Source organism: Carcharodon carcharias, chromosome 4 (assembly GCF_017639515.1).
Source record: "Carcharodon carcharias isolate sCarCar2 chromosome 4, sCarCar2.pri, whole genome shotgun sequence".
Lineage (NCBI taxonomy): Eukaryota > Metazoa > Chordata > Chondrichthyes > Lamniformes > Lamnidae > Carcharodon > Carcharodon carcharias.
Genome location: NC_054470.1, coordinates 123,942,825 through 123,968,632, shown reverse-complemented (window position 1 = coordinate 123,968,632; position 25,808 = coordinate 123,942,825). Strand labels below are relative to the sequence as shown.

General features: G+C 40.8%; 1 protein-coding gene across 6 annotated transcripts in view; it reads right to left on the bottom strand.

The window, feature by feature from the left end:
• The window catches only part of pja2 (praja ring finger ubiquitin ligase 2), a 101,847-nt gene that overhangs the window by 6,152 nt on the left and 69,887 nt on the right, over positions 1-25,808 (bottom strand). For all 6 annotated transcript variants that reach the window (XM_041185559.1, XM_041185564.1, XM_041185558.1 and 3 more), the window contains exons 6-8: positions 10,273-10,381; positions 7,723-7,837; positions 6,382-6,497 (exon numbers count right to left, since the gene is read on the bottom strand). In XM_041185559.1, coding sequence (XP_041041493.1) covers positions 6,382-6,497; positions 7,723-7,837; positions 10,273-10,381 — 340 coding nt within the window. The remainder of the gene's footprint in view (positions 1-6,381; positions 6,498-7,722; positions 7,838-10,272; positions 10,382-25,808) is intronic.

Genomic DNA, 25,808 nt, shown 5'->3' with positions numbered 1-25,808 from the left:
CTATTGATGGATGAGGAGCAGGAGGAAAAGCTGGTGGAATACTTTTGGGAGATGCTCAATCAACCCAGCCCCAGCTCATCTTTCATAGTACTAATTTCATCAGTAACCTTGGAAAAAATAAACACATTGTTTGGCTTCTTCTGACTAGGTGTAACATCTTACCATCTCTTTGAAATTCAAACTACTCTGGTTTATCTAAAAATGCAAATTTTCCTTACACCTCACATTCAAAAATGTCAACCATGTTTACATATTTAGCATTTCAACCCCAGCTTCTTTTTTGATGACACAAAATCTCCAGATCAGCCATCTCCAATTCAATTAAATCCCACACATACACACAGAGAAACTAATCCAAAGCCCCACTATTAACCTACTTTTACAATAAATCATAAAAATATTGTGAAAATTATATTTTCATAACAATTTCAAATTTCCAGCATTCACAGTATTTTTGCTTTTTTTAAATGTAGAGTTACTGTTAATATTGGATTTTTAAAGCAAGGCATCTGTACACAACAAAAAAAGGGCACAGAGGTAATAGATGATTAATATGCTATTAAGCTGATATCCCCCTCCCCCCACTGTGACTGCAAACGATAAGCAATTTATTAGTTTTTCTCTGGAATTAATAAATGTCTCTCATTCATTGTATTGGGAGGTCTGCTTTCCTGAACACTTGACTGTGGTCTGGCAGGTCTTCCTTTCTAGTTCTTTTTACTTCCTGCTTGTCCTTCGATGCAAAGATAACCAGCTGCACCATGTTCATCATCTGGGGTGTTGATAGGGTAACATAGGTGACTGCTAAGGTTGACCTGAGTTCAGAAGGTTCTGTTGCATAACTTCTTAGGCAGTCTCTCAGGATCGAGGATGACTTGTTTCACTCCAATTCGACAGGTTCTGAAATGGCTAAGTCCAAGGTGCGAAGAGGACAGGACACTCCAGACAAGCTGCTGGTTTAGGATTTCCTCTCCTTGCATTTTCTCTCTGCCCATTCTACACTTGCTTTTGAAGGAGGCCACACCCAACTGAGTTGGGCTGCTCATATAGCCAGGGTGCCTGACACTCACTCACCAAAGTGAATCTTCTATGAGAGCTTGGGTGTGGGATGCACTCTCATAGCATTCTCAAAAGAACCACTACAAGGGCACTCTGAAGGTTTCACTTAGGAGTTTTGATATCGACTTTGAATCCTGCGAGAAGCTCACCCAGGATCGCTGCATCTGACCCAACCAAATAAAAAATGGTGCAGCCTCCTTTCCGGGGGAGACTTATTGTTTTGAAAAAAAGGAGACATTTACTGGCACAGTCAATTAAGCCCATCAAAGACTGCAGACTGAAAAAGCTGTGAAGGAAGCCATTTTTTTTCAACAAAATAGCAGGACAGAGTAAGGCCCAGCAAAGGTTGAGAGAAGTTTAGCACACAGAAAACTAAACAGAAACTATTTTAAGTCAGATGACCCTTTAATATGGGGGAAGGATTGTGTATTCATTTTATTGTATTATTACGTGAAAATAAGTTGTACTGATTAAACTAAGTGAATTGGATCATAGCTGTAAATCTGATTTTACTTTGTGAAATAAAACAGCTTAACGTTGCATATCTGGTCTCATCCCATGTTTGCTCAGTCTGCTTTTGGAGAATTTGTAAAAACATGAATATTCATCACAGATGACAAGGCAGTATTATTATACCAGAGTAACACAATGGCAAGTGTAGGTACACTACTTAACGGTAAGGCATTCAGACTACATACAGGAGTGACTATAACTATTATACTTGTGATGATAGCAAAATCAAACCCATAAAGTTATAGCAGTAACTCGTCAACTGTGGCTCGCTTGGTAGCGCTCTTGTCTCAGAGTCAGAAGGTTGCAGGTTCAATTCCCACTCCAGAATTGAAACAGAAAAATCAAGACTGACACTGGTCATCATCACATTGCCGTTTGTGAGAACTTGGTCACTGTATTTCCTACATTTCAACAGGGAACTACACTTCAAAAGCACTTTTTTGCCTGTGAAGCACTTTGGGACATCCTATGGTTTGTGAAAGGCATTATAAAAGTGCAAACCTTTCTGTTTCCTTTAGTTGGTTATAGCATGGAATTAATACTTCCACGGGCTTGACCTTATGAAACTGACCTTACGTTGCAAGATTTATGTACTAATGATCCTTAAATTTATTGGTGGCTTTAGAGGTATACCTTTTGACTTTTCCCATAAGTTTTATGGTCTTAATTCTGTAGTCACTGACTCCATCCCTCTCTTTAGCAACTGTTTGAGGCTGATCCAGAATGATTCCAACCTTGCTGTTTTATCTGAACCCAAAATGAGTTTCTGACCACACATCCACATCATCACTATGACCACCTACTTTCACCTCTGTACCATCACCTGACTCCAGCCCTGTCTCAATGCATCTGCTGCTAAAATCCTCATCCATCTCTTTGTTAACTCTATACTAGACTATTCTAATGCACTCTTGGCCAGCTTAACATCTTCCACCATTCAGAAGCTGAAGCACATCTAAACGCTGCCTGCATCCCAACTTGCTCCAAGTCCCAGTCACCTATTTCTCAATACTTCTGATCCACACCGGCACCTGGTTAAGCAACATTTTGATTTTAAAACTCTCATGTTTGCTTTAAAATCCTACCATGGCCTCTCACCTCCCCACCTCTGTAACATTATCCATCCCTACAACTCGCCAAGATAACAACACTCCTCCAATTCTGGCCTCCTCTATATATCCCCAATTTTAATCACTCCATCATTAGGTGTTGTGTCTTCAGCTGTAAAAACCTTAAACTCTGGAATTGCATTCCTAAACTTCTCTAACTCTCTATATCTCTATCCTGCTTTAAAGTGCTCCTTAAAACCTACCTCTTTGAACCAAACTTTTGATCACCTGCCCTAATTATTTCCTTACGTGGCTTGGTGTCAAAATTTTATTTACTATCACTCCTGTGAAGCTTCTTGGAATATTCTACTACGTTAACTGGTGTAATATAACATCAACAACCTGAGCAGAAGAGTTTTGGATGACCTTAAGTTTATAGAAGATAGAATGTGGCACACCGGCCCTGAGTGTCTTGAAATAATCAAGTCTGGAGCAGGGGTCAAAGACAAAAAGTTCTGAAAATTCTTTGTGACAAGGAATCATGTAACTATAGCACTCTATGAACTGTAGTGAAAGCAAATGCTTCTTTCTAGGCCACTTCAAATTGGTGAAATTTTTAGACTTCAAATGGATAGAAACATTAATTTAGTTTACCTTCTATCACATTGGTCCACAGTCTCGACAGTATTTGTATCAAACTACCAAAGTGACCTCAGCATTTGAACAATTCAGCATTTAATATAATTAGTACACATAATACAGGATTAAATAAATACATCAGAACTTAGCTCCTTCCATCTATCTATCCATGTTGTGCATAAATGATGGTTGAAGGAGTTGAAACTTACATTTTCATAATTAAAGAAGAAATATATGATATTGGTTTGGGTATACCTTGGCTCCAATTGTTTAACTTGATTTATGTTTATTTTAAATTTTGGTATAGTCTAATGAGATTTGTTAGATACTTGACAGTAACTTGACATCGACAAATGGGCAACAATGGAAACATTTTTGTATCTAATTTCCCAATTGCATTCAATGGGGAAACGCCAGGCCACAACCTAACATGGTGAATTTGATCAACTTTGTATCTCAGCTTAGACAGTCGAATATACTCCAGTTCCAAAGGCAGATGTTGTAAGTTGCAAGCTTAAGTGAGGTTTCACATCAATTGTAATGTATTACAAACATGTCAGTTTCCACTTGTACATTGATAACACCCAGCTCTACTTTACCATCACCTCCCTCCACTGTGTCTAAACTCTCAGACTGCTTGTTCGATACCCAGTACTGGATGAACAGAAATTTCGTCCAATTAAAAATTGGGAAGATTGAGGCCAGTCTTTGGTCCACATGACAAACTCCATTCCCTAACCACCAATTTCACCCCTCTCCGAGGCTGGATCAGACTATTCTGACCCCAAGGTGAGCTTCCACATCTGTGCCATCATCAAGATCAACTATTTCCACCTCTGTAACATTGCCTGTCTCCACCCCTGCCTTAGCTCATCTGCTGCTGAAACCCTCATCCACAACTTTGTTGCTTTTGTATTAGACTATTTTAAAACACTGCTGGCCAGCCTCCCACATTTTATTCTGTGTCAGCTTAAGGGCATCCAAAACTCTGCTGCTCGTATCATCCTTAATCACGCCAATTCCTGTTTACCTATCATCCCACATTCACTGACCTACACTGGTTCCTGGTTAAGCAATCCAACCACTTTAAAATTCTCATCCTTGTTTTCAAATCCCTCCAAGGCCTCACCCCTCCCTACCTACGATCTTCACCAGCCCCAAAACCCACAGATACCTGCATGCATGTCTGTAATTCTGGTTTCCTGACCATCCCTGATTTTAATTGCTCCGCCACTGGTGGCCGTGCCTTCAGCGGCTAAGTCCCTAAACTCTGGAATTCCCTCCCTAAACCTCTCAGACTCTGCTGCGCGTTCCTCCTTTAGACATTCCTTAAACCTACTTCTTTGACTAAGCTTTTGGTTGTCTGACCTAATATCTCCTTCTGTGGCTTGGTATCATACTTGTTTTATAAAGCTCCTCTGAAGGACCTTGAGATGTTTTATTACATTAGGGCTCTTTCATAAATACAAATTGCTGCTACGTGCATAAGAACTTTGAATCACTGTAATTGATTTCTCAAAACACAAGGTGGCAGACACAACCTCCAAAATAATTAAAGCTATGTTTCTAAGGTTCCTAATTTGACCTCATATTGCAAGGTTTGCTTTGCAAAAACAAGATTACAAATTGAATGTTCTATGTTTTCTGTCAACACTAATTGTTTATGCTAATTTTTTGATGATGCAGTCATGTTCAACTTTCTTTGCTGGTCAAGAAAAGTTACGCAGCTTTAGAAAATACATAGATTAGGGGACAAATGGAGGAAAAGCCTATAACACGGTGCTTTATAAACAAGAAAACGAGTTTGACAAACAAATCCCCCCCCCCCCCCACCTCTAAGCTCACACATACTGATCCAAGAGAGAGAGACCAACCTTCAGACTAAGGGGTGCACAACAGTCTGAAAGGGAGCTCTCACTAGACATTGCCTACAAGGAGTCTGAAGTTATTGGGAAGAGAGAAAAAAAAGTTTGCCCAGGAAAGTAGGTGCTGTCAAGCAGGGTGGAAAAATGGGGAAATAACAGTTTTACAGTCATACCTCTGCACGGTGCTTGTGAAATGCGCTCTCTGGAAGTTGGCTGCCAACAGCCTGATTTCCTCCCAGCCAGCAGCCATATTCAAAGATGTCCTCCCCACCCAGCTGCCTAGTACTCTCCAAAACACATTTCATCTCTCAACTGTCCTTGAAATCCGCCCTTTGTGACATTCACATGCTGTGATTGATCCTTCCTCACCCAGCAGCTCATGCTCCAACAGCATGTCTGACAAAGCCACATGGCAACACACTTCACAGGCGGCCAGGAGTAGGTAAATTGCACACACACACACACACCCCTCTTCCAGAATCAACAGGAAATCTGTTTTCTTTCTGTTTTTGCATACACAAGTTCAGAGGAGTATAATGTCCTTTTTAAAATGTTTAAAGCATGGTACATTTCAAATGCACCTCTGCAGAGGTGGAGATCAGAAAGAAAGATTAAAAGGGTGGAATTTCATGATCCCAAATTTGGAATTCCACCAAATGGCACAAATTTCTCATCCCTGGTCTGGAGGCAACAAAGGTATGGATAAGGTTCTCGGTAGCAGATGAATTAAGGCAAGGACGGAGTTGGACAATTTCACATAGCTCTGAAGAAGGGTCATATGGACTCAAAACATTAACTCTGTTTTTCTCTCCATAGATGCTGCCAGACTTGAGTTTTTCCAGCATTTTCTGTTATTTCAGATTTCCAGCATCTGAGGTAGAAATAGATGGTTTTAGTGATGACATTGGTATGTGGTTGGAAACTCATGCCACCAAGATTGTAAACAATCTGGTTCAGCCTCAGACCGTTGCCAGGGAGAGGGAATGGAGTTTGTAGACGGGACTGATGATAATGTCTTCAATTTTCTCAATATTTAATGAAAAATTAAAAATTATATAAATGTAATCGTATAAATTCAACTCGTATATTTTAAACATGTCTTACAAATTACAAAAATAAGAAAGAATAGTAAAGTAACCTTTTTGGAAAGGTAGGCCAAATGCAATTAAATTACCAAAGTTTCTTGAACATTAGTGTTTTGCTTTCAGGAATGTTTTTTGAATTAATGGGTTAAAAGTTAGATCATTAGTACATACCTTCTGTAGCCAGAGGGTCACACATGGCCTATGAAATAAATGATGGCATGGTAACTCTGTCACTAACTCTTCCTTCACATATTCACTGCAACAGATGGCACAGGATTGCTCCAAACCTGCAGGATCAATAGTAGAATGTCCATACGTTACAACACAGATCACAGATCCAAAAAAAAGACTGTGCAATTCTGGTTCAAAATGCAAAAATTATCTTAAGTCACCAATAGAGAATCGCATTGTATTTAGACATACATTACTATTCAATTCAGATAACAGCAATCACATTGCTTAGCATCCACAAATTATTTCTGGATTTATTTTTCCCTGTAAAACACTGGTTACCAAGCAGCTAGCTAACAAGAAACACATTAAATTCCCATCTTTCCATTCAAATATTTGAATTAGTTCTGCACAGAACTGCAGCCAACACCCAGTTTGAGAAAAGGAGAAAAATGGGCAAAGAGGCCATGAATTTGAGGAGTATCCAGTTTGATTAAGATTTAAGCAGTTAGAATGACACTGAACCAACACTTTTTCTGTAAATACCTCATGTTACATTTATCCAATGTTAATTCAACAGCACCTCCATCCTCTGTAACCTCTGTCACAAAGAGGAACAAGAGCAACAATGTTGTGGGATCGCTATTACATCCAAGTTCCCTGACAAACGATAGAATATCCTGGGCTTGACTATATGTTGCCAAACTTCTGGAATTCCCTACCTAACACAATCATGGAAGCCCACTGCCTCGGGGATTAAAGTGGTTTAAGACGACCTCCACCACCTTCTCGGGACAACTGGGGACAGGCATTAAAGGTGGCTTGTGGCAGTGTTGCCCACAATATAAATACAATGTTGAAAAATTAACACCAGGTAATCTCTTTATTTTGAATACAGTGCAATATTGAGAACCGAAGGGTGTGAATAGGTGATGCCGCTAAGGCAGTAGATAAGATTTTGTCATCAAAGATCAAATCATTTACGTGTCTCTGTTATAATATACACATAAGCCATATTCCAGAAGACAAAGGCCAACTATAGTGTTGCCATTGCTGAAAATTAGCTAATTCAGCCCACAAGAGGGATCAAATCCGTTCCTGGATCATACAACTTTTTGAAGGAGGAGAAAGCTGGCACTTGCACATCAAATTACAATCAAAACAATCAACTGGATTTCTGCTGCAATATGATGTCAGCTTTGAAGAAATTCTCAATGTATGATTTTATTTGTTCTTCCAAGATGATTCCAGGGCCTACTCAAATCGTTTAATTGACCAAAATGAAATCTATTTTTCAGAAACACCAATGCACCTAACACCAGAAACAATAATTTCACTTACCATTCTGCTCCTCAGAGATTGCAACTTGCGGTAAACATTCAATTGTTTCCTTGGGAGCCGGAGGAGGAGCTTGCTCCCCATCTATAGCCAGGGACTCAAGGTGTGCCAAAGCAGCCTTTCAATAAAAACACATTTAAAACTAAAGCATCCAGGAAATTAAAATGTTTAGTTAGTATATTTTTTGTGTATCTGTGTAGACAGATTTTTTTATAATAAAAAAAATGTGCATGTGTGTGTAAAAGCACTCAAGTTGTGTATGGAATCAAATTTGTACAAAATGACAACTTAAGCACCACTGAATCAGGTAGAAGAGGACTACAACACAAAGGTGCCATTGCACGGTACTTGAGCATTATGTAAAAGGCTTCATATTTGTATCAACATATTGCATTACAGACTTTAAAGGATGCAAATTTATAATAACAGGTACAGCAAATTTCTCATCTCCGTGGGGCTATCAGAGAGCGATGTGAGGTCAAATATTTCACATAGGGGGTATGACAGAAGAAACTTGCACAAAAGTAAAATTTTTTAATCCCTTCTCATGTTCCCTTAACTTCAAATTTTATATAAATTTCTTGCTCTGTAGATAATCTTATCCTAGACACAAACAGTACAATAGTTGCAAGACAGAGGCAGATGTCTATAAAGCAGTAATTAAAGCTTCCAGAGCAATTAAGAACACCTGTAAAGATTTATTATGGAGCCATAGGAGGCCACTAGTGAGACGAACTGGATTAAGGTTGTGCTCAACTGAAGCATGCACAATTGCAAAAATGAAACCCAAAATGTTTTTCTGCTGTTAAGGTCCACTATCAATCATGCTTGAAAGGGTTGCTCTGGGCTACTGCCCTTGACTTGAGAAATTTGATGCTCTCTAACAAACCCAAGACCACCTCTGGCGTCTAGGGAGACTAAAGTACTGGCTTATAATATGGCTCAAAAGGCTACATGAAGGAACTACCTTCATTGGAGTTGGAAAAGCATTTGAAGTCTACTATGCAGATAGGCTGAATAAACTGGTTTGCTGGAAGGAAATAGACTCCACATTACATTAACCTAAATAATGGTGGCAGACATAAATTGGGCTCATGCCAAGTTTTTAGAAGCAATTTTTGTTCATATTGGTACCCCAAACTCCTATGAATGCCAACAGATGAACATCTTCCTGAATGGAATTGGAGAAAGCAAGCATGGCTTTTTTAGCATTGGTAAGAAGTGCATCGGTTTCCTGAGCTAGACAGATTCACTATACTCAGAGGTGCTGCTGAATAATTGACTAGCTATTAGAATTGTCACAGTGATGTTGGATTCTTCTCACTTGGCACTACATTACAGTGCAAGGGAGGTCCTGACTGAACCAACAGCAGGAATCTTACTAGTACATTTTGCTAGAAAGCAATGTGGTTTTAACCACTTAAAAATTGGCAGTATTCCTGCAAGTTATGTCAAAGCCTTTGACTTGAGAAAGTGCTATTATGAGGATTAAGTATGCTCTCCATTTCTGTCAACTGAAACTCTTCCACTATGAAATTCTCAGCAGGTTGTTTAGGGTATTTAAAGTGTGGTTTTCCATGAGGATCAGTGAATAACCAACTTTCTTGTCTGAAAGTTTAAACTTATCGTTAATAATCAAATTTAGAGGTGAGTGTATAATGTAAGCATCCGCTTCTCATCCCCCTATCAGATGGCAGTACATCCAGGTAATAGTTCATCAGTAGCCTCAACAAGGGCAGAATTACAAGGAGCTTGATCCTGATAGTTCTTGGAGACTAGGTCATACATTATGGTCACAAATTCATTGACAGAATTTTTTATGCTCACCAAGGTGCTGGATGTTAACATCAGGAAATGGAAAATTTATTCAATTTTTGAAATGCTCTATCTGCATCAAATTCACCAAGATCACAGAGCATAAGCCAGATACATGCATATTGATAGTGTGGCCTAGTTGGTAGGACTCTCGTCTTTGACTCAAAAGGTTGCTGGCAAGACCTACTCTAGCATTTATATATAATTTGGCTTGCCTTTTCACTACAGTAATGAGGCAACGCAGCATTGATAAAGATGCTCTCTTTCACATGAGACTTTAAGCCAAGACCCTATCTGTCCATTCACAAGATTGTAAAATATTGCACTGCACAAAAAGAGTAAGTAAGGAGTTCTCAAGGTGCTCTTACCAACGCTTCTCCTTCAATCAATGCCTCCATTCATCTTATTTGCTGATTTTAAAGCCTTGATTTGCATAAACTTGGCTATTGTGTTTTACCCTACATAGCAGCGGTGCCCATTTTTCTTATGGTTAAATAGTGTGCCAAAGTTATTCATTTAATAACCAGGACTAGAATGGATAAAAATAACCACCACTATGTAACAAACCTTGAATTTAACTATTGGGTTTTAAAGTCAGGATATTCAAAAATTATTACTAGGACACCAAGGATACTGATCAATTTAAAACGTACATCAGTTATAAAATTTAAAAATTCCAGTGTAGTCAGTTACAAATTCCTGGGTTTAATCATAGGAAATATTAGTAAAGGTTATCACCTCCATTGCTTGAGCCAATCGTTCTTCCAGAGCCATAAAGGTAAGAAGCTGTGGATCAACAGATGAAATAGCTTGAGCTGTAAGTCCTTCACCAAGTTCATCTAACAATCTGAAAAAAATGATATAGACAACATGAAGGCATCTTTGAAACGATATTTTCAAAACATTAAATTTATTAACTTTGAGGACCTTTATGTTTTGAACTGATAAATAAGAAAGGATTGATAAATTATTAAATTTCTAAAGTAGGAAAAATGTCTTCAAGCAAAAACAAGGGGTTATTTTAAATAAAGGATTATTTTTCTAAATTTTCACTCAAATATTTATGAATCAATTAAAATGTATAAGTGGAGCAGGCACATTAAAAATTAATTAGTTAATTTAGCTGGAGTTTCAAACTGCAATGGTTCAGCATCACGTGAGAAAAACATTTTCACACAACGAGTGGTTCGGGTCTGGAATGCACTGCCTGGAAATGTAGTGGAGGCAGGTTCAATCGAGGCACTCAAGAGGGGACTAGAGGATTATTTGAATGGAAACAAAGTGCAAGAGTACAGGGAAAAAGCAGATCAATGGCACTAGTCATAATGCTCATTTGGAGAGCCGATGCAGACACAGTAGGCCAAATGGCCTCCTCCTGTGCTGTTAAGATTCTGTGATTCTATTCACGCACAGGATTCAGAATTTAAAATTGGATTTTTTTCTTCTTTCTTTGAAAAGAACATGGTTTACTATGATCATATTTAGCATTAGAGTTACAACTTGTTTCCAATAAAACAGAATATTCAGCATTTGCCAGTTTAGCTGATCTGCATTGCAAAATCAAAATCTGACCATTTTTATTTTCAAGAAGCTAATGACCTGCATTCATCATCCTTTAGCTCTTTTGGACTGGGAGAGGAAAGATTTTGTAGAAAGTGAGAAGAAATATATTACATACAACAGTAACTCTTCTCAGAGCTGGGCAACGGCAGGCACATTAGGCAGCAATTTGCACCACAGTCCTTAGGAATCTCCCATTGTGGCCAAAAAAGTGGGATGCTTCAAAATACTCCATATAGTTGATTCTACATCAAAGTCTGAAATTCTTGATTTCCACTATACACAGGTGGAAGCATTGTGAGACTGCGATGCAAAGATGTTGACCCCATAAAATTATCCAGCGGATGAGGACATCACATAGGGGAGAATTTTCTCCCTGTCGGTCGGGCCGGTCAGGAGCTGCCCGCAATCAGCTGTGCGCTGCCATTTTGTGTGGGCCAGCTAATTAAGGCCCGCCCAGCGTGATGTGTGGCCGGAAGTGCTCAGCTCTACCTGTGTGGGCGGGGGTGGGAGAAAGAGGGAGAATCAGGGCCTGCGCTTTCACACATGCACGCGAAAGAGTGCAGAAATCTCCCTGAGGCAGCTAAATTAATTTCATAATATGAACTTTAAATAAAGGACCTAAAAAATCATTTACACGTTTTTCAAATGTTCCAGAAATATTAATGTTATAAACTCTTCATGAAACCTCATCACGTCCGTGGATGAGGCTTCATGAAAAATGCGAAAGCCGCTTGGGCTCTTCGCCTGCCCACCAACCTTAAGGTTGGATGGGCAGCTTTCTCAATTGTCTTCATTGTTTGATTAATGGCCTTAACAGGCCTTTGACAGTTTGGCAGGCATGCAGCCGACTCCGGTGCGTGCCCGCTGAATGGAAGACCAGAATGACACCCAGTGACGTCAGGATGCATGCCGAGTGTCACCGTGCGTCATCTTACGCGTTGGCATGCAGGGCCCACCCCTGCATGCCGAATAAAAGATTCTGCCCATAACATCAGGGAATGACAGCTCACGGAGTGAGGAAGTGCAAACATCCACCCTTAACTATAGCATGAAACAACAGAACTGCTGTCATTAGAATCAACTCTGGTCTGGCAGCTGGAGATGGAGAAGTGGAAATCAATGGTGTCAATTCTTATCTTCTGTTCTTGGGTGTTAATATCACAGGACCAGAAGGAAATTGGACAGTTTTATTAGCCTAACACACGTCAGGTCAATTGGACACCATTAATATATGAACAAGGAGCAGAAATAGGCCATTTGGCCCTTCAGGCCTCCTCCACCATTCAATAAGATCATGGCTATTCTAATTGTGATCTCAGTTCCATTTTCCTGTCTTCACTCAGAGTCGTGAGTCTTTGGAACTTCCTCAAAAGGCACTGCAAGCAGAGTCTTTGAATATTTTTAAGGAAGAGCTAGATAGATTCTTGATTAATAAGGGAGTGAAAGGTTATCGGGGGCAGGCGGGAGGTTACAATCAGAACAGCCATGTTCCAAAGTAGCCAAATAGGACCTTTGTGATTTGGAACAGCAAACTTTCAGGAGGACAGTAGCATAATGATAATGTTACTGAACTAGAAAGCAAGAGGGCAGAGAGGCATGATTTCAAATCCCAGCTGGGAGAATTTAAATTAAATTAATCAATGAACCTGGAATAAAATGCTAGTCTCATTAATAATGATCACGAAACTATAGGATTGTTGTAAAAAAAACCATCTGGTTCACTAACTTCCATCAGGATAGGAAATTTGATGTCGTTACCCAGTCTGGCTCCAGAGCAATGTGGTCAACTCTCAAAGGCCCTCAGAAATGTCTAGTAAGTCATTCTGCTATCAGTCTGCTATAGAAAAGTTGAAGAATAAAACTGAAGGACCACCTTGCATCGACCTTGGTCCTATAAACAACTTTGCAAAGCCCTCCTCACTAACTTCTGGGGACATTTGCCAAAATTGGGAGAGCCGTACCACAGTCTAGTCAAGCAATGGCCTGACACAGGTATATTCACTGAATTATACCTTACAGCCTATGTCCCAAAGTCCTCCATCACTATCCCTGGGTACATCCTGTCCCAACATCAGGACAGACCCAGTGTTACTGCAGTGACACAGTGGTTTAAAGTCATGAAGGAATGGCCTTGGGAGTATTCAACATTGACTTTAGACCCCATGAAGTATAATGGCATCAGGTCAAACACTAGCAAGGAAATCTGATGATGATTACTATTTACCACACTTCCTCAACTGATGAATCCATGATCTTACCAATGAGAAAGGAAGTCCTGTCTTAATAATCAAGACATAACAGTCATGTTGGGTGGCATACCACTGTGGTAAATGGCATTTATTCAGACCTGATCTTGCAGCTCAAAACAGAGCATCAATGAGGCGCTATGGGCCAGCAATGGAATTGTATTCCACCATAATCTGTAACATCTTGGCACAGCATATGCCTCACTCTATCATTCATTGTATAAAGAGGTTATTATGTTATGGAACTCAAATGGGTTATGTCCTGCAGTGTGTTGCTAAAGTTCTCTAACTTCATCGCTATATGTCATTTATGGGTGCATATTACAACATAGTCATTTTGAGGTAACATATTTGGAACCTTGCAGATTATTTTTTATTCGTTCTTGGGGTCTAAGAGTCACTGGCAAAGCCCGTATTTCTTGTCCACCCTAAACGCCCTTGAGAGCTGCCTTTTTGAATTGTTGCTGTCCAGCTTGTGTAGGTACACCCAGAGCTCTATTAGAGAGGAACTTCCAGGATTTTGAGACAGGGACAACGAAGGACAGGCAATATAGTTCCAAGTCAGGATAGTGTGCGGCTTGGAGGGGAACTTGCAGGTAATGTATTCCCATGCGTCTGCTGCCCTTGCTCTTCTCGGTGGTAGAAGACGTGGGTTTGGAAGGTGCTGTTCAAGGCGGCTTAGAGAGTTGCTGCAGTGCATCTTTTAGATGGTATATACTGCTGCCTTTGTGAGCTGGTGGTGGAGGGAGCGAACGCTTAAGCTGGTGGATGGGGTGCCAATCAAGCGGGCTGCTTTGTCTCGGATGGTGTCAAGATTCTTGAGTGTTGTTGGAGCTGCACTCATCCCGGCAAATGGATAGTATTCCATCACACACATGACTTGTGCCTCGTGGATGGTAGACAGTCAAGCCCAGAGGCAACATAGGCTTGGATGAGGTTTTTAACAGCAGGTGAGCTGAGGCAGGAGCAAAGTTGGCGATCTTACAGAGGTGGAAACAGGCAACCTTATCGATAGGACAGATACATTGTTTGAAGTTCACCTTAGGGTCAGGCATCATACTTTGGTTGTGAAGTCTAGTTCAACCTCAGGCATTGCCAAGGTAAGGGATGGATTGGGTGGTCTCACTAAGGCCCTATACCATCTGCTTACCTAATTGCTTGCCATGCCTGCATGTTAACTTTCTGTGATTTATGTAAAAGTGCACCCAGGTCCCTCTGAATACCAACATATCTCAGTATCTCACCATTTTAAAAAAAAGAGCAATGCTTTTCTACTTTTCCTACCAAAGTGGATAACTTCACATTTCTCCAGGTTATATTCCATCTACCAAGTTCTTGCCCAATCACAATCTGTCCAAATCCTTATCAGCTGCACTGCATCCTCTTCACAGTTTACTTTCCCACTTATCTTGCAGCAAACCTGGGATACAATGCACTTGATTCCTCATATAAGCCATTGATAAAGATCATAAGTAGCTGAGATCAAAGCACTGATCCTTTCAGTACATCATTAATTACAGCCTGTCAACCTGGAACTGAGTATTCCTACTCTGTTTTCTGTCTCTACCAATCCTTAATCCAAGCTCATATATTACCACAAATCCCATGGGCTGTAATTTTGTGTGGTACCTTATCAAATGATTTTTGAAAATCCAAATACATAACTTTCAATTATTCCCCCTTAGCTACTCTGTTAGTTACAAACTCAAAAAAACTCAACACATTTGTCAAAATGGTTTCTCTTTCATAAATCATAATGATTTTCTAAGCGCCCTGTTATCATGCCCCTTAATAATAGATTCCAGTATTTTCATAGGATTGCATAAGACATACAACACAGAAATCAGCCATTTGGCCCAACCATCCCCGTTCCATTCAAGATTCCTCCCACCTTTCCTCATCTAAATCATCGTAACCGTCTATTTATGTCTCCCTCATATGCTTTTTCAGCATCCCCTTAAATGCAACTATGCCATTTGTTCAACCGCTCCCTGTGGTAGCAAGTTCCAAATTCTCACCATTCTTTGGGTAAAGAGACTTATTTTGAATTCCCTATTGGATTTCTTGAGGACTATCTTATATTGATGGCCTCTAGTTATGTTCCTCCACACAAAAGGAAACATTTTCTCTGTATCCTCTCTATCAAAACCTTTCATAATATTAAAAGACCCCCTATTAGGTTATCCCTTCGCCTTTGTTTTTCAAGAGAAAAGAGACCCAGGCTGTCAATCCTTTCCTGATGTACATATACCAAAGTATTCCTGGTATCATCCTTGTTAAGTCATCTCTGTACCCTCCCCAGCACTTCTGTATCCTTTTAATAATATGGTGACCAGAACTGCATGCAGTACTCCAAGTGTGGTCTAACCAAGGTTCAATTCAGGTTTAGCATAGCTTCTCTACTTTTTAATCCTATCTCCCTAGAAATAAAACCCAGTTTTTTTTTACGGCCTTGTTGACTTATGGCGCAACTTTTCACGATTGGTATATTTGTACTCTGAGATCCCTTTGTACCTTTCTCTCAGCTAGACATGCACCTTCCAAGCAATAAGTAACCTTCTGATTCTTTCTACAAAAATGTTTATCAGTGTTGAACTTCACTTGGCAATTATTTGTCCATTCTACAAGTTTATTAATATCCTCCTGTAATTTCTTGCAGTCCTGAGTATTGACTACCCTCCAATTTGGTGTCATCCGCAATTTTAGAAATTGTGTTTGTGATTCCAAAGGCAAAACTGTTGATGTAATTTGTGAACAGCAGTGGTCCCAGCACTAATTGTGAAAAACCACTTCCTACCACTCTGCATAACTACTCACTCTCACTCTCTGCTTTCTGTTTTGAAGCCAGCAAGCAAGCTATTCTACCATTTGTCTCTGTCCAACTCCACATCCTCCGATCTATGTTTTATTCATTTACGGGAAGTGGGTGTCGCTGGCTAGGCCTGCATTTATTGCCCATCCCCAATTGCCCTTGAGAAGGTCGTGGTGAGCTGTCTTTTTGAACCGCTGCAGTCTCTGTGGTATGGCTACACCCACAGTGCTGTTAGGTAGGGAGTTCCAGGATTTTCACCCAGCGACAATGAAGGAATGGCAATACATTTCCAAGTCAGGATGGTGAGTGGCTTGGAGAGGAACTTTCAGGTGGTGGTGTTCCCAGGTATCTGCTGCCCTTTTCCTTCTAGGTTGTAGCAGTGGGTTTGGAAGGTACTGCCGAAGGAGTTATAGTGAGTTTCCGCAGTGCATCTTGTACATGGTACACAGTGCTGCCACTGCTTGTTGGTGGTGGAGGGAGTGAATATTTGTGAAGGGTGCAAATCAAGCGTGCTGCTTTGCCCTGGATGGTGTCAAACTTCTCGAGTGTTATTGGAGCTGCACTCATCCAGGCAAGTAAAGAGTATTCCATTACACTCCTAACTTGTACCTTGTAGATGGTGGGCAGGCTTTGGAGCATCAGGTGGTGAGTTACTTGCCACAGGATTCCTAGCCTCTGACCTGCTCTTGTAGCCACAGTATTTATATGGCTATTCCAGTTCAGTTTCTGAGCAATGGTAAACCTCCAGGATGTTGATAGTGTGGGATTCAGCAATGGTAATGCCATTGAACATGAAGGGGTGATGGTTAGATTCTCTCTTGTTGGAGATGGTCAGTGCCTGGCACTTGTGTGACACAAATATTACTTGCTACTTGCTAGCTCAAGCCTGGATATTGTCTAGGTATTGCTGCATTATTATTGTCTACTCTTCCTGTTACCGCTTTAAAAATTTTGTAAGGTTGGGCAAGCAAACTTTTCCATTTGAAATTCATGCTATTTATTTATTTTTGTTTCTAAATGCTATTCTATTCTCTTCTTTAGTAGGGGTGCCATTATATTTCCTACCACTGATGTTAAGCTGACTGATCTATAATTCCCATGTTCTTTCCTTAGCTTTCCACCAGTCTTCTGGCACTATATCTTTTTTTCTAACAAATTCTTAAAATATGCATTCGAATGCCCCTATCTCTTCCCTAGATTCTTTTAAGAAATGTGGAAGCAATCCATCTGGACCAGGGGCTTTATTTTCTCTGATTTTGATTATTTATTTTAAATGCAGTCATCTCATTGCTCACCTCATCATTCAACGTCATGTCTACCTGTTCTATCTATCTGGTAAACAAGTGGAACCAAAATAATTATTTAATATTTCTATTGTTAACTGTAGTATTATCCTTCCTATCCCTTAATGGTGCTATTCCATTCACAGCCTTCCTTTTTCATTGATGCACATGCAAAATACTTTACACCTGAATTTTCTTATACGTTCCTTGTTAATTTAATGTCATATTTTTGCTTTGCCTTGTTAATTAGTTTTTTGATTTTTCTCCTAATCTCTTTGCATTTTATCTTATCATGTACGCCTCTGCTGTCTATGCACTTAATTTATGCCTCTTTCCTAACCCTCGACTGTTGCCTTATGTCTTTATTTATCCACTGGACTATGGTTCCATTTCTTCTCTCCATTCTTTCTTAAACAGTAGGGGTACATTTTCAACCTTGTGATTCACAGGGAGTGATCCAAAGTGTCAACAGAATCACAGATTTGTTACAACACAGAAGGAAGCCATTCGACCCGTTGTATCTGTGCTGGCTATCTGGATGAACAATGCATCTAGTGCCATTCCCCTGTCCCCCATTAGCCTGTACATTGTTTTCAGGTAATCCAATTTCCCACTGAATGTCTTGATTGAACCTGCCTCTCTACTCTGTGTGAACAAGTTTCTCATATCTTCATTGCTTCTTTTGTCAATTAAATTAAGTATGTGTCCTCTTGTTTTCAATCCTTCCACCAGTTTGAATAGTTTCTCTCTATCTACTCTGTACAGACCCCTCATGATTTTGAATACCTCGATCAAATCTCCTCTTCTCCAAGGAAAACCGCTTCAAATTCTCCAATATATCTACATAACTGAAGTTCTTTATCCCTGGGACCATTCTCGTGAAAACACCTCCTCATCTTATCTAAATTGTGGTGTCCAGAAGTGGACGCAATACTCCAGCTGAGGCCAAACCAGTGTTTTATACAAGTTTTACATAACCTCCTTGCTTTGTACTCTATGGCCCTATTAATAAAGCTTAAGATACTGTATGTTTTATTAACCGCTCTCTCAACCTGTCCTGCCACCTTTAATGGTCTATGCACATATATACCCAGGCCCCTCTGCTCCTACACCTCCTCTAAAATGGTGTTTTCATTTTTTATTCTCTCTCTTCTTTCTATCAAAATAAATCACTTCACGCTGCATTGAATTTCATCTGCTACTTGTCCACCCATTCCACCAAATTGTCGACGTCCTTTTGAAGTTCTACACTACCCTCCTCATAGTTCACAATGCTTCCAAGTTTCATATCATATGCAAATTTTGAAATTGTGCCCTGTACACCAAGGTCCAAATCATTATCATATATTAGAAAAAGTAAGGGTCCCAATACCAATCCCTGGGAAATTCCACTTCAAACCTTCCTCCAGTCCGAAAAACATCCCATTCTGACTGTTTCCTGTCACTCAGCTAATTTCATGTTGCTACTCTCCTTTTACTTTTGCTAATCTCTTCCTTTTTATATACCTATAGGAGCTTTTACAATCTGTCTTATATCGCTTACTGGTTTACCCATATTCTACTTTCTTTTCATCAATTTCTTTATTAAGTTCTACCAATGTTCAGGCAACATAATAAGCTTTTTCCTTTGATCTAATATGTTTTTTCATTTCCCATTAGCTATGGTTGGACCACATTTCCCGGTGGGAGTTTTTTTAAAAAAAAATTTTCCATTGCTTATCTGCTGTCACATCTTTTTAATATAGTTTCCCAACCTATCTTAGCCAATTCAGTTCTCACACCCATGTAATTTGCTTTGATCAGATTTCAGGCCTTAGCACCTTCCTTAACGAAATCAACCTCAAACGCAATGTAAAATTATAAGATATTATGAGTCAGCCTTCCCCTGAGACTCCTTTACTACAAAGCTAACCAACCCTGTCTTATTGCACAATACTAAGTCTAAAATTGCCTTTTCCCCAATTGGTTCCTTGACATATTGATCTAGAAAACTATCTTGAAAGCACCCTATGAACTAATCCTTCACTTCATTCTTGCAAATTTGGTTTGCCAAGTCAATATGAAGATTAAAGTTCCCCATGATTACTGTATTGCCCTTATTACATGCACCCCTAATTTATACTCCAGTTGACCTTACTGTTAGAGGTCTATAAACTACTCCCAACAGTTTTTTCTACCCCATATCCTTCAGTCCTCCCTTCACTTATGCCTATCTCTTCTAAAGGTCATGTAACCTGGAATAAAATCAAAAATAACTGGAAAAACTCAGCAGGTCTGACAGCATCTGTGGAGAGGAATACAGTTGACTTTTCGAGTCTGTATGACTCTTCATCAGAACATATCCTAGAATATTTAGTTCCTCAACCTTGATCACTTTATAACACCTATGAGATCATACCCACTTATTTCTATTTGTGCTTTTAATTCAAATATTTTGTTGCAAATGTTATGTGCATTCCATTTTCACGTCTTTAGCTATAACTTCTTTTTAATTTCCCCTGATGTTACCTTAGTCATTGTTACCTTTGTTAAGCATATACCTTCCTAACCCACTCAGCAGAATCTTGTGCCCTCCTCTAATGTGAATTTGGTGACGGGGAATTTAATCAAGTAGGAGACCGGTGGGTGGGGATCCCCTCACCTTCCTATCTCCACCCCGATTAGGTCCGTGATGGGAAGGCCCATGGATGGCCTACCTGCACCACCACCATTTGACGACCTTAACTGAGTGATTAGTGCTGGTACTGCAGGCTCCAGGGTTTTGGGCAGGGTGGTCCTTTGTTCAAAGACATTCAGTGCCTGATAGAGGGACCCAACATCAGGAAGGATCACTGACGGGTGCTTGCTGAAAGCCAACCCCTCTACCTTCATTGCTGACCACTTCCCTGCCCTCTCCCATCATCACTCACATCTGGCTTGGAATACAGCAACGAGCTAGGCATTCGATGAATGCAGTATCAACAGCAGCCACTGCCTCCCCAGTGGCACTGCCATTCAGTAGAGCTGCCTGCCACTTGCCTGAGCGGAATAATAGACCTTCCTATCCAGCTGGCGACAGAGACCCTTCACCCCCTACAAGATTCCGCCCACTGTTTCTTTTTGCCGAATTTGCTACTGTGCTATCTCTTGCTATTTCTTTAACTGCTTTTAAATTTACCCTTGCCTGAATTCTGTGCCTCCTTCATTACTTTAAAGCCCAGAATCCTGGCCTACTTACTCCTTGCACCAGGACACTGGTCCCAGCCCGATTAAGTGGAGTCAGTCCCAATGCAACAGTACCCTCTTTACTCAGTCCTGGTGTTAGTGTTCCATGACTGTAACTCCTAACAACCCATATTAATAACTAATAACACAATAACCCCTCTTCCCACATTTAATGTTCTAATTTGTTTGTTTTAATGCCAATCTGCACATCACTCCAGTAACAATCCAGAGATTATTACCTGTGAGGTTCTCCGTGTTAGTTTTGATTCAGCTTTTCAACCTCTCGGCAGAACCTCATTCTTAATTCTCCCCATCATTGGTTCCAATGTGGACCAAGACAACTGGCTCCTCCCCCTGCCACTCCCAAGTGGAAATTGAAGCTGTGTTTTTGGATGATCTCGCTGAGGGGTAGCACGTAGATAAGAAACAGGAGGGCGGTCAAGGAAGGTCCTTGGGGGGTTCCAAACCTAATAGCGCGGGAGCAGTAAAATAAGCCATTGCAGGTGATTCCCTGGCTACAAATAGATAAGAATGAAACTAGTCAACTGCAGGCTCACCTAAATGGACAACAGTGGAGAGGAATTGGAGGAGGGTGTGTGGTCAATTGTGTCAAAAGCTGAAAATACATCAGGGAAGCCGTGTTTACCTTTGGTCACAGTAGCTTAGGACGTCATCTAATTGGGTGGCTTCAAATGTGGAGTTCTGATTAAGATGGGCAAAGGTTTGGGAGACGTTAACACGTTCAAGGACTTTGGAGAGAAAAGAGAAACTGGAAATGGGACGTCAATTTGAAAGGAGGGAAGGGTCAAGAGTTGTTATTTTGTGGAGATAGGCAGATTTGAGAGGTCATCAACACCTGAGGAGAGAGAACCATTAACAATATCAGCTAACAGGGGAGCCGGAGAAAAACAAGATGATGACACAATTTTAGGGCCAGGGCAGGGAGGAATCTTAGATAAAGCGTGACCTGCTGGGAGAGTGATAAGGAGAAAAACAGCAGAGGCTGATAGGATGATCTTAATCATAGTGACAAAGAACTCCACAAGCTCCTTGCACTTGTTGGAGGTGAGGGTGGAGGAGGCAGGGGAGGAGGATTTAAGACGACTATTTGCAATTGAGAAAATCAGTGGGTTATCTTTGCATTGCAGAATGATCCTGGGACAGTGAGCAGCTTTGGTAGACAGCAGCAGAACCCAACAGTGCTTTATGTGATCCAATGTGAACAGCTAAACCCGATGTCTGCCATTTTTAACAATCTGCATTCTTATGATGCAAGGAACTGGAGATGAGAACTATACCACAGGAATGGCTGGGGTAAGAGAGTGTAGTGGTTTTAATGGGGAATAGGGCATCAAAGGTAAAGATGAAGGTGTGTTGGGTAGTTTGTTGATTGGGGAATAAATACTGGCCAGGGCATTGGGTGATAATTCCACTGCTTTTCTTCTAAATAATACCAAGGGATCTTTACATCCACCTGCTCTAACGTTTTTCATTCAAAGGCAGCATCTCCAGGCACCCTCTCAGTATTGCGCTGGAGTGTCAGCCTTGATTTTTGCGTTCAAGTCCTGGAATGCGACTTGGACCAGAACTTTGTGACTCAATGATGAAAACATTACCGACAGGGCCGCAGCTGACATTATAGTGCATGGTGACACCGTAAATGTGGCCATTCTGGGTAGCACACACTAAAAACAACGTCACTACCTTAGAGAGTGTGCAGATATTTACTAGAATGGGACCAAGGATGAAGAATTTTGATTACATGGACAAATAAGACAAACTGGGGTTGTTCTTCTTAAAAGCCGAGAAGGGGAAATTTGGAAGAAATGTTCAAAATCATGAAAATGTTGATTGAATCACAGAATATTATAGTACAGAAGAGGCCCTTTGGCCCATTGAGTCTGCACTGACACATGAGAAACACCTGACCTACCTACCTAATCCCATTTACCAGTACTTGGCCCATAGCCTTGAATGTTATGATGTACCAAGTGCTCATCCAGGTACTTTTTAAAGAATGTGAGGCAACTCGCCACTACCACCCTCCCAGGCAGCGCATTCCAGACCGTCACCACCCTCTGGGTAAAAACGTTTTTCCTCACATCCTCCCAAACCTCCTGCCCCTCACCTTGAACTTATGCCCACCTGTGAATGACCCTTCAACTAAGGGGAACAGCTCCCTATCCACCCTGTCCATGCCCCTCATAACCTTGTACGCCTCGATCAGGTCGCCCCTCAGTCTTCTTTGCTCCAACAAAAACAACCCAAGTCTATCTAACTTCTCTTCATAACTTAAATGTTTCATCCCAGGCGACATCCTGGTGAATCTCCTCTGCACCCCCTCCACTGCAATCACATCCTTCCTATAATGTGGGACCAGAACTGCACACTGTACCCCAGCTGTGGCCTCACCAAGGTTCTATACAACTCCAACATGACCTCCATACTTTTGTAATCTATGCCTCGATTGATAAAGGCAAGTGTCCCATATGCCTTTTTCACCACCCCATTAACATGCCCCTCTGCCTTCAGAGATCTATGGGCACACACGCCAAGGTCCCTTTCTTCCTCAGAACTTCCTATTGTCATGCCGTTCATTCAATACTTCCTTGTCAAATCACTCCTTCCAAAGTGTATCACCTCTCACTTTTCAGGATTAAATTCCATCTGCCACTTATCTGTCCATTTGATCCCGTCTATATCTTCCTGTAGCCCAAGACACTCAACCTCACTGTTAACCACCCGGCTAATCTTTGTGTTATCCGCAAACTTACTAATCCTACCCCCCACATTGACATCTATGTCTTTTATATAAATGATGAATAATAGGGGACCGAGAACAGATTCCTGTGGTATGCCACTGGACACTGGCTTCCAGTCACGAAAGCATCCTCCGGTCATCATCCACTGTCTCCTACAACTAAGCCAATTTTGAATCCACCTTATCAAATTACCCTGTATCCCATGTGCCTTTGCCTTCTTTATAAGTCTCCCGTGTGGCATGTTGTCAAAGGCTTTGCTGAAATCCATATAAACCACATCAACTGCACTATCCTCATCTATACACCTGGTCACCTCCTCAAAAAATTCAAGCAAATTTGTTACGCATGACCTCCCTCTGACAAAGCCATGCTGACTATCCCTGATCAAAACTTGCCTCTCCAAGTGGAGATAGATTCTCTCCTTCAGAATTTTCTCCAATAGTTTCCCTACCACTGACATGAGACTCACTGGTCTGTAGTTCCCGGGCTTATCTCTACAACCCTTTTTAAATAGTGAAACCGCATTTGCTGTTCTCCAGTCCTCTGGCACCTCCCCCGTGGCAAGAGAGGAATTAAAAATTTTGGTCAGAACCCCTGCAATCTCCTCCTTTGCCTCCCTCAGCAGTCTGGGACACAAATCATTCCGACCTGGAGATTTGTCCACTTTTAAGCTTGCCAACACCTCCAATACCTTGTCACTCCCTATACTAATTTGCTCAAGAACATCGCAGTCTCTCTCCCCGAGTTCTATACTTTCATCCTCATTCTCTTGGGTGAAGACGGATGTGAAGTATTTGTTCAACACTCTACCGATGTCCTCTGGCTCCACCCAAAGATTTCCCCCTTGGTCCCTAAGGGGCCTTACTATTTCTCTGGTTATCCTCTTCCCATTGATATACTTATAGAATATCTTGGGATTTTCCCTACTTTTACCAGCCAGAGCTCTCTCATATCCCCTCTTTACTCTCCTAATTGCTTTCTTAAGCTCTACCGTGCACTTTCTGTACGCCACTAATGCCTCCGCTGATTTGCTCCCCTTGTACCTGCTAAAAGCCTCTCTTTTCCTTCTCACTGTATCCTGAATATCGCTGGTCATCCATGGTTCTCTGGGCTTGTTACTCCTTCCTATCACCCTAGAGGGAACATTGGAAGTGCACTTTCAAAATTTGCAGATACCACCACATTGTGGGGTAAAGCTAATCCATAAAGATATTAATAAACTTGCAGAATCTGCATGAAATTGGCAAAGGAGCTTCAATATAGGTAAGCGTGAAGTAGTATATTTTGGAGGGAAGAATAAAGAGATTGGGGTTCATTTTTGGAGGGATAGAATTGAAAATCAGAGTTATGTTAAATTTGTATAGAACCTTGGTAGGGGTCCATTTGGGAGTACTGTGAACAGTTTTAGTCTCCAAATTATAAAAATAATTTAGAGGCAATGGAGAACCAGAACTACAAAATTATACCTATCAGGATACCTATCAAACAGGCTGCCGTTCTTTCTTCCAGAAAATACTGAAGAGTGATCTGCTAGATGTTTTCAGATTATGAAAGATTAGATGTAGATATTTCCACTGGTGGGGGAGACCAGAACCAGGGCCATAAATAAGAAGATAGTCACCATCAATGCAATAAGAAACTCAGGAAAAACATTTTTACCCAGAAAGTGGTTAGAATGTGGAACTTGCTACAAGGAATAGTTGAGATGATTGGCATAGATGAATGTAAAGGAAAGCTAGATACACAGGAGGGACCAAGGAAGAACATATTATGGATTACATAAAAAATAGTGGGAGCAAGCTGGTGTGGATAATAAACATTGACGTGGACTGTTTCTGCACTATAAATACCATGTAATACAATTTGATAGAGTAAATAAGGTGAATAACTAGAGGGCAGAGATTGGAAGAGGACTGACGAAAGAACCACAGGTGACCAGAGAATCTAAAAAAATCTAGTAAGCTATTGTGATAAGGAACGCAAAAACTGCAAGGATGGTATGAGTCGGCTATATTTTCAAGCAGGCATTACATAAATACTGAAAGGGAAAAAATGTTGAGGATCGTGGGAAAAGAGCAGGCGTACGAGACTAATTGGACAGCTCCTTCAAAAAATCAGCAAAGGGCTAAATGGCTTCCTTCTGTTATTATGGGCGCCACACTTATTGACTTTTCGAGGAACAGAGGTCAAGAACTCCAAGTCCCGACAGTCTTTGGAATTACTATGCATGCACAGGCCTGAAACAGGCTGCACACGCGCAATTCTGCATCTTTACATTCATCAGGTCCAGGACAGACCTCGTGCACCTGTGCAAAGAGAAAAAATGAGTGTGAAGACCCAGGTTAGGTGACCAGGTGTGGAGTGCCATAGCCAGCAAGTGTCCCAGATAGGGGACAGGGAAAGG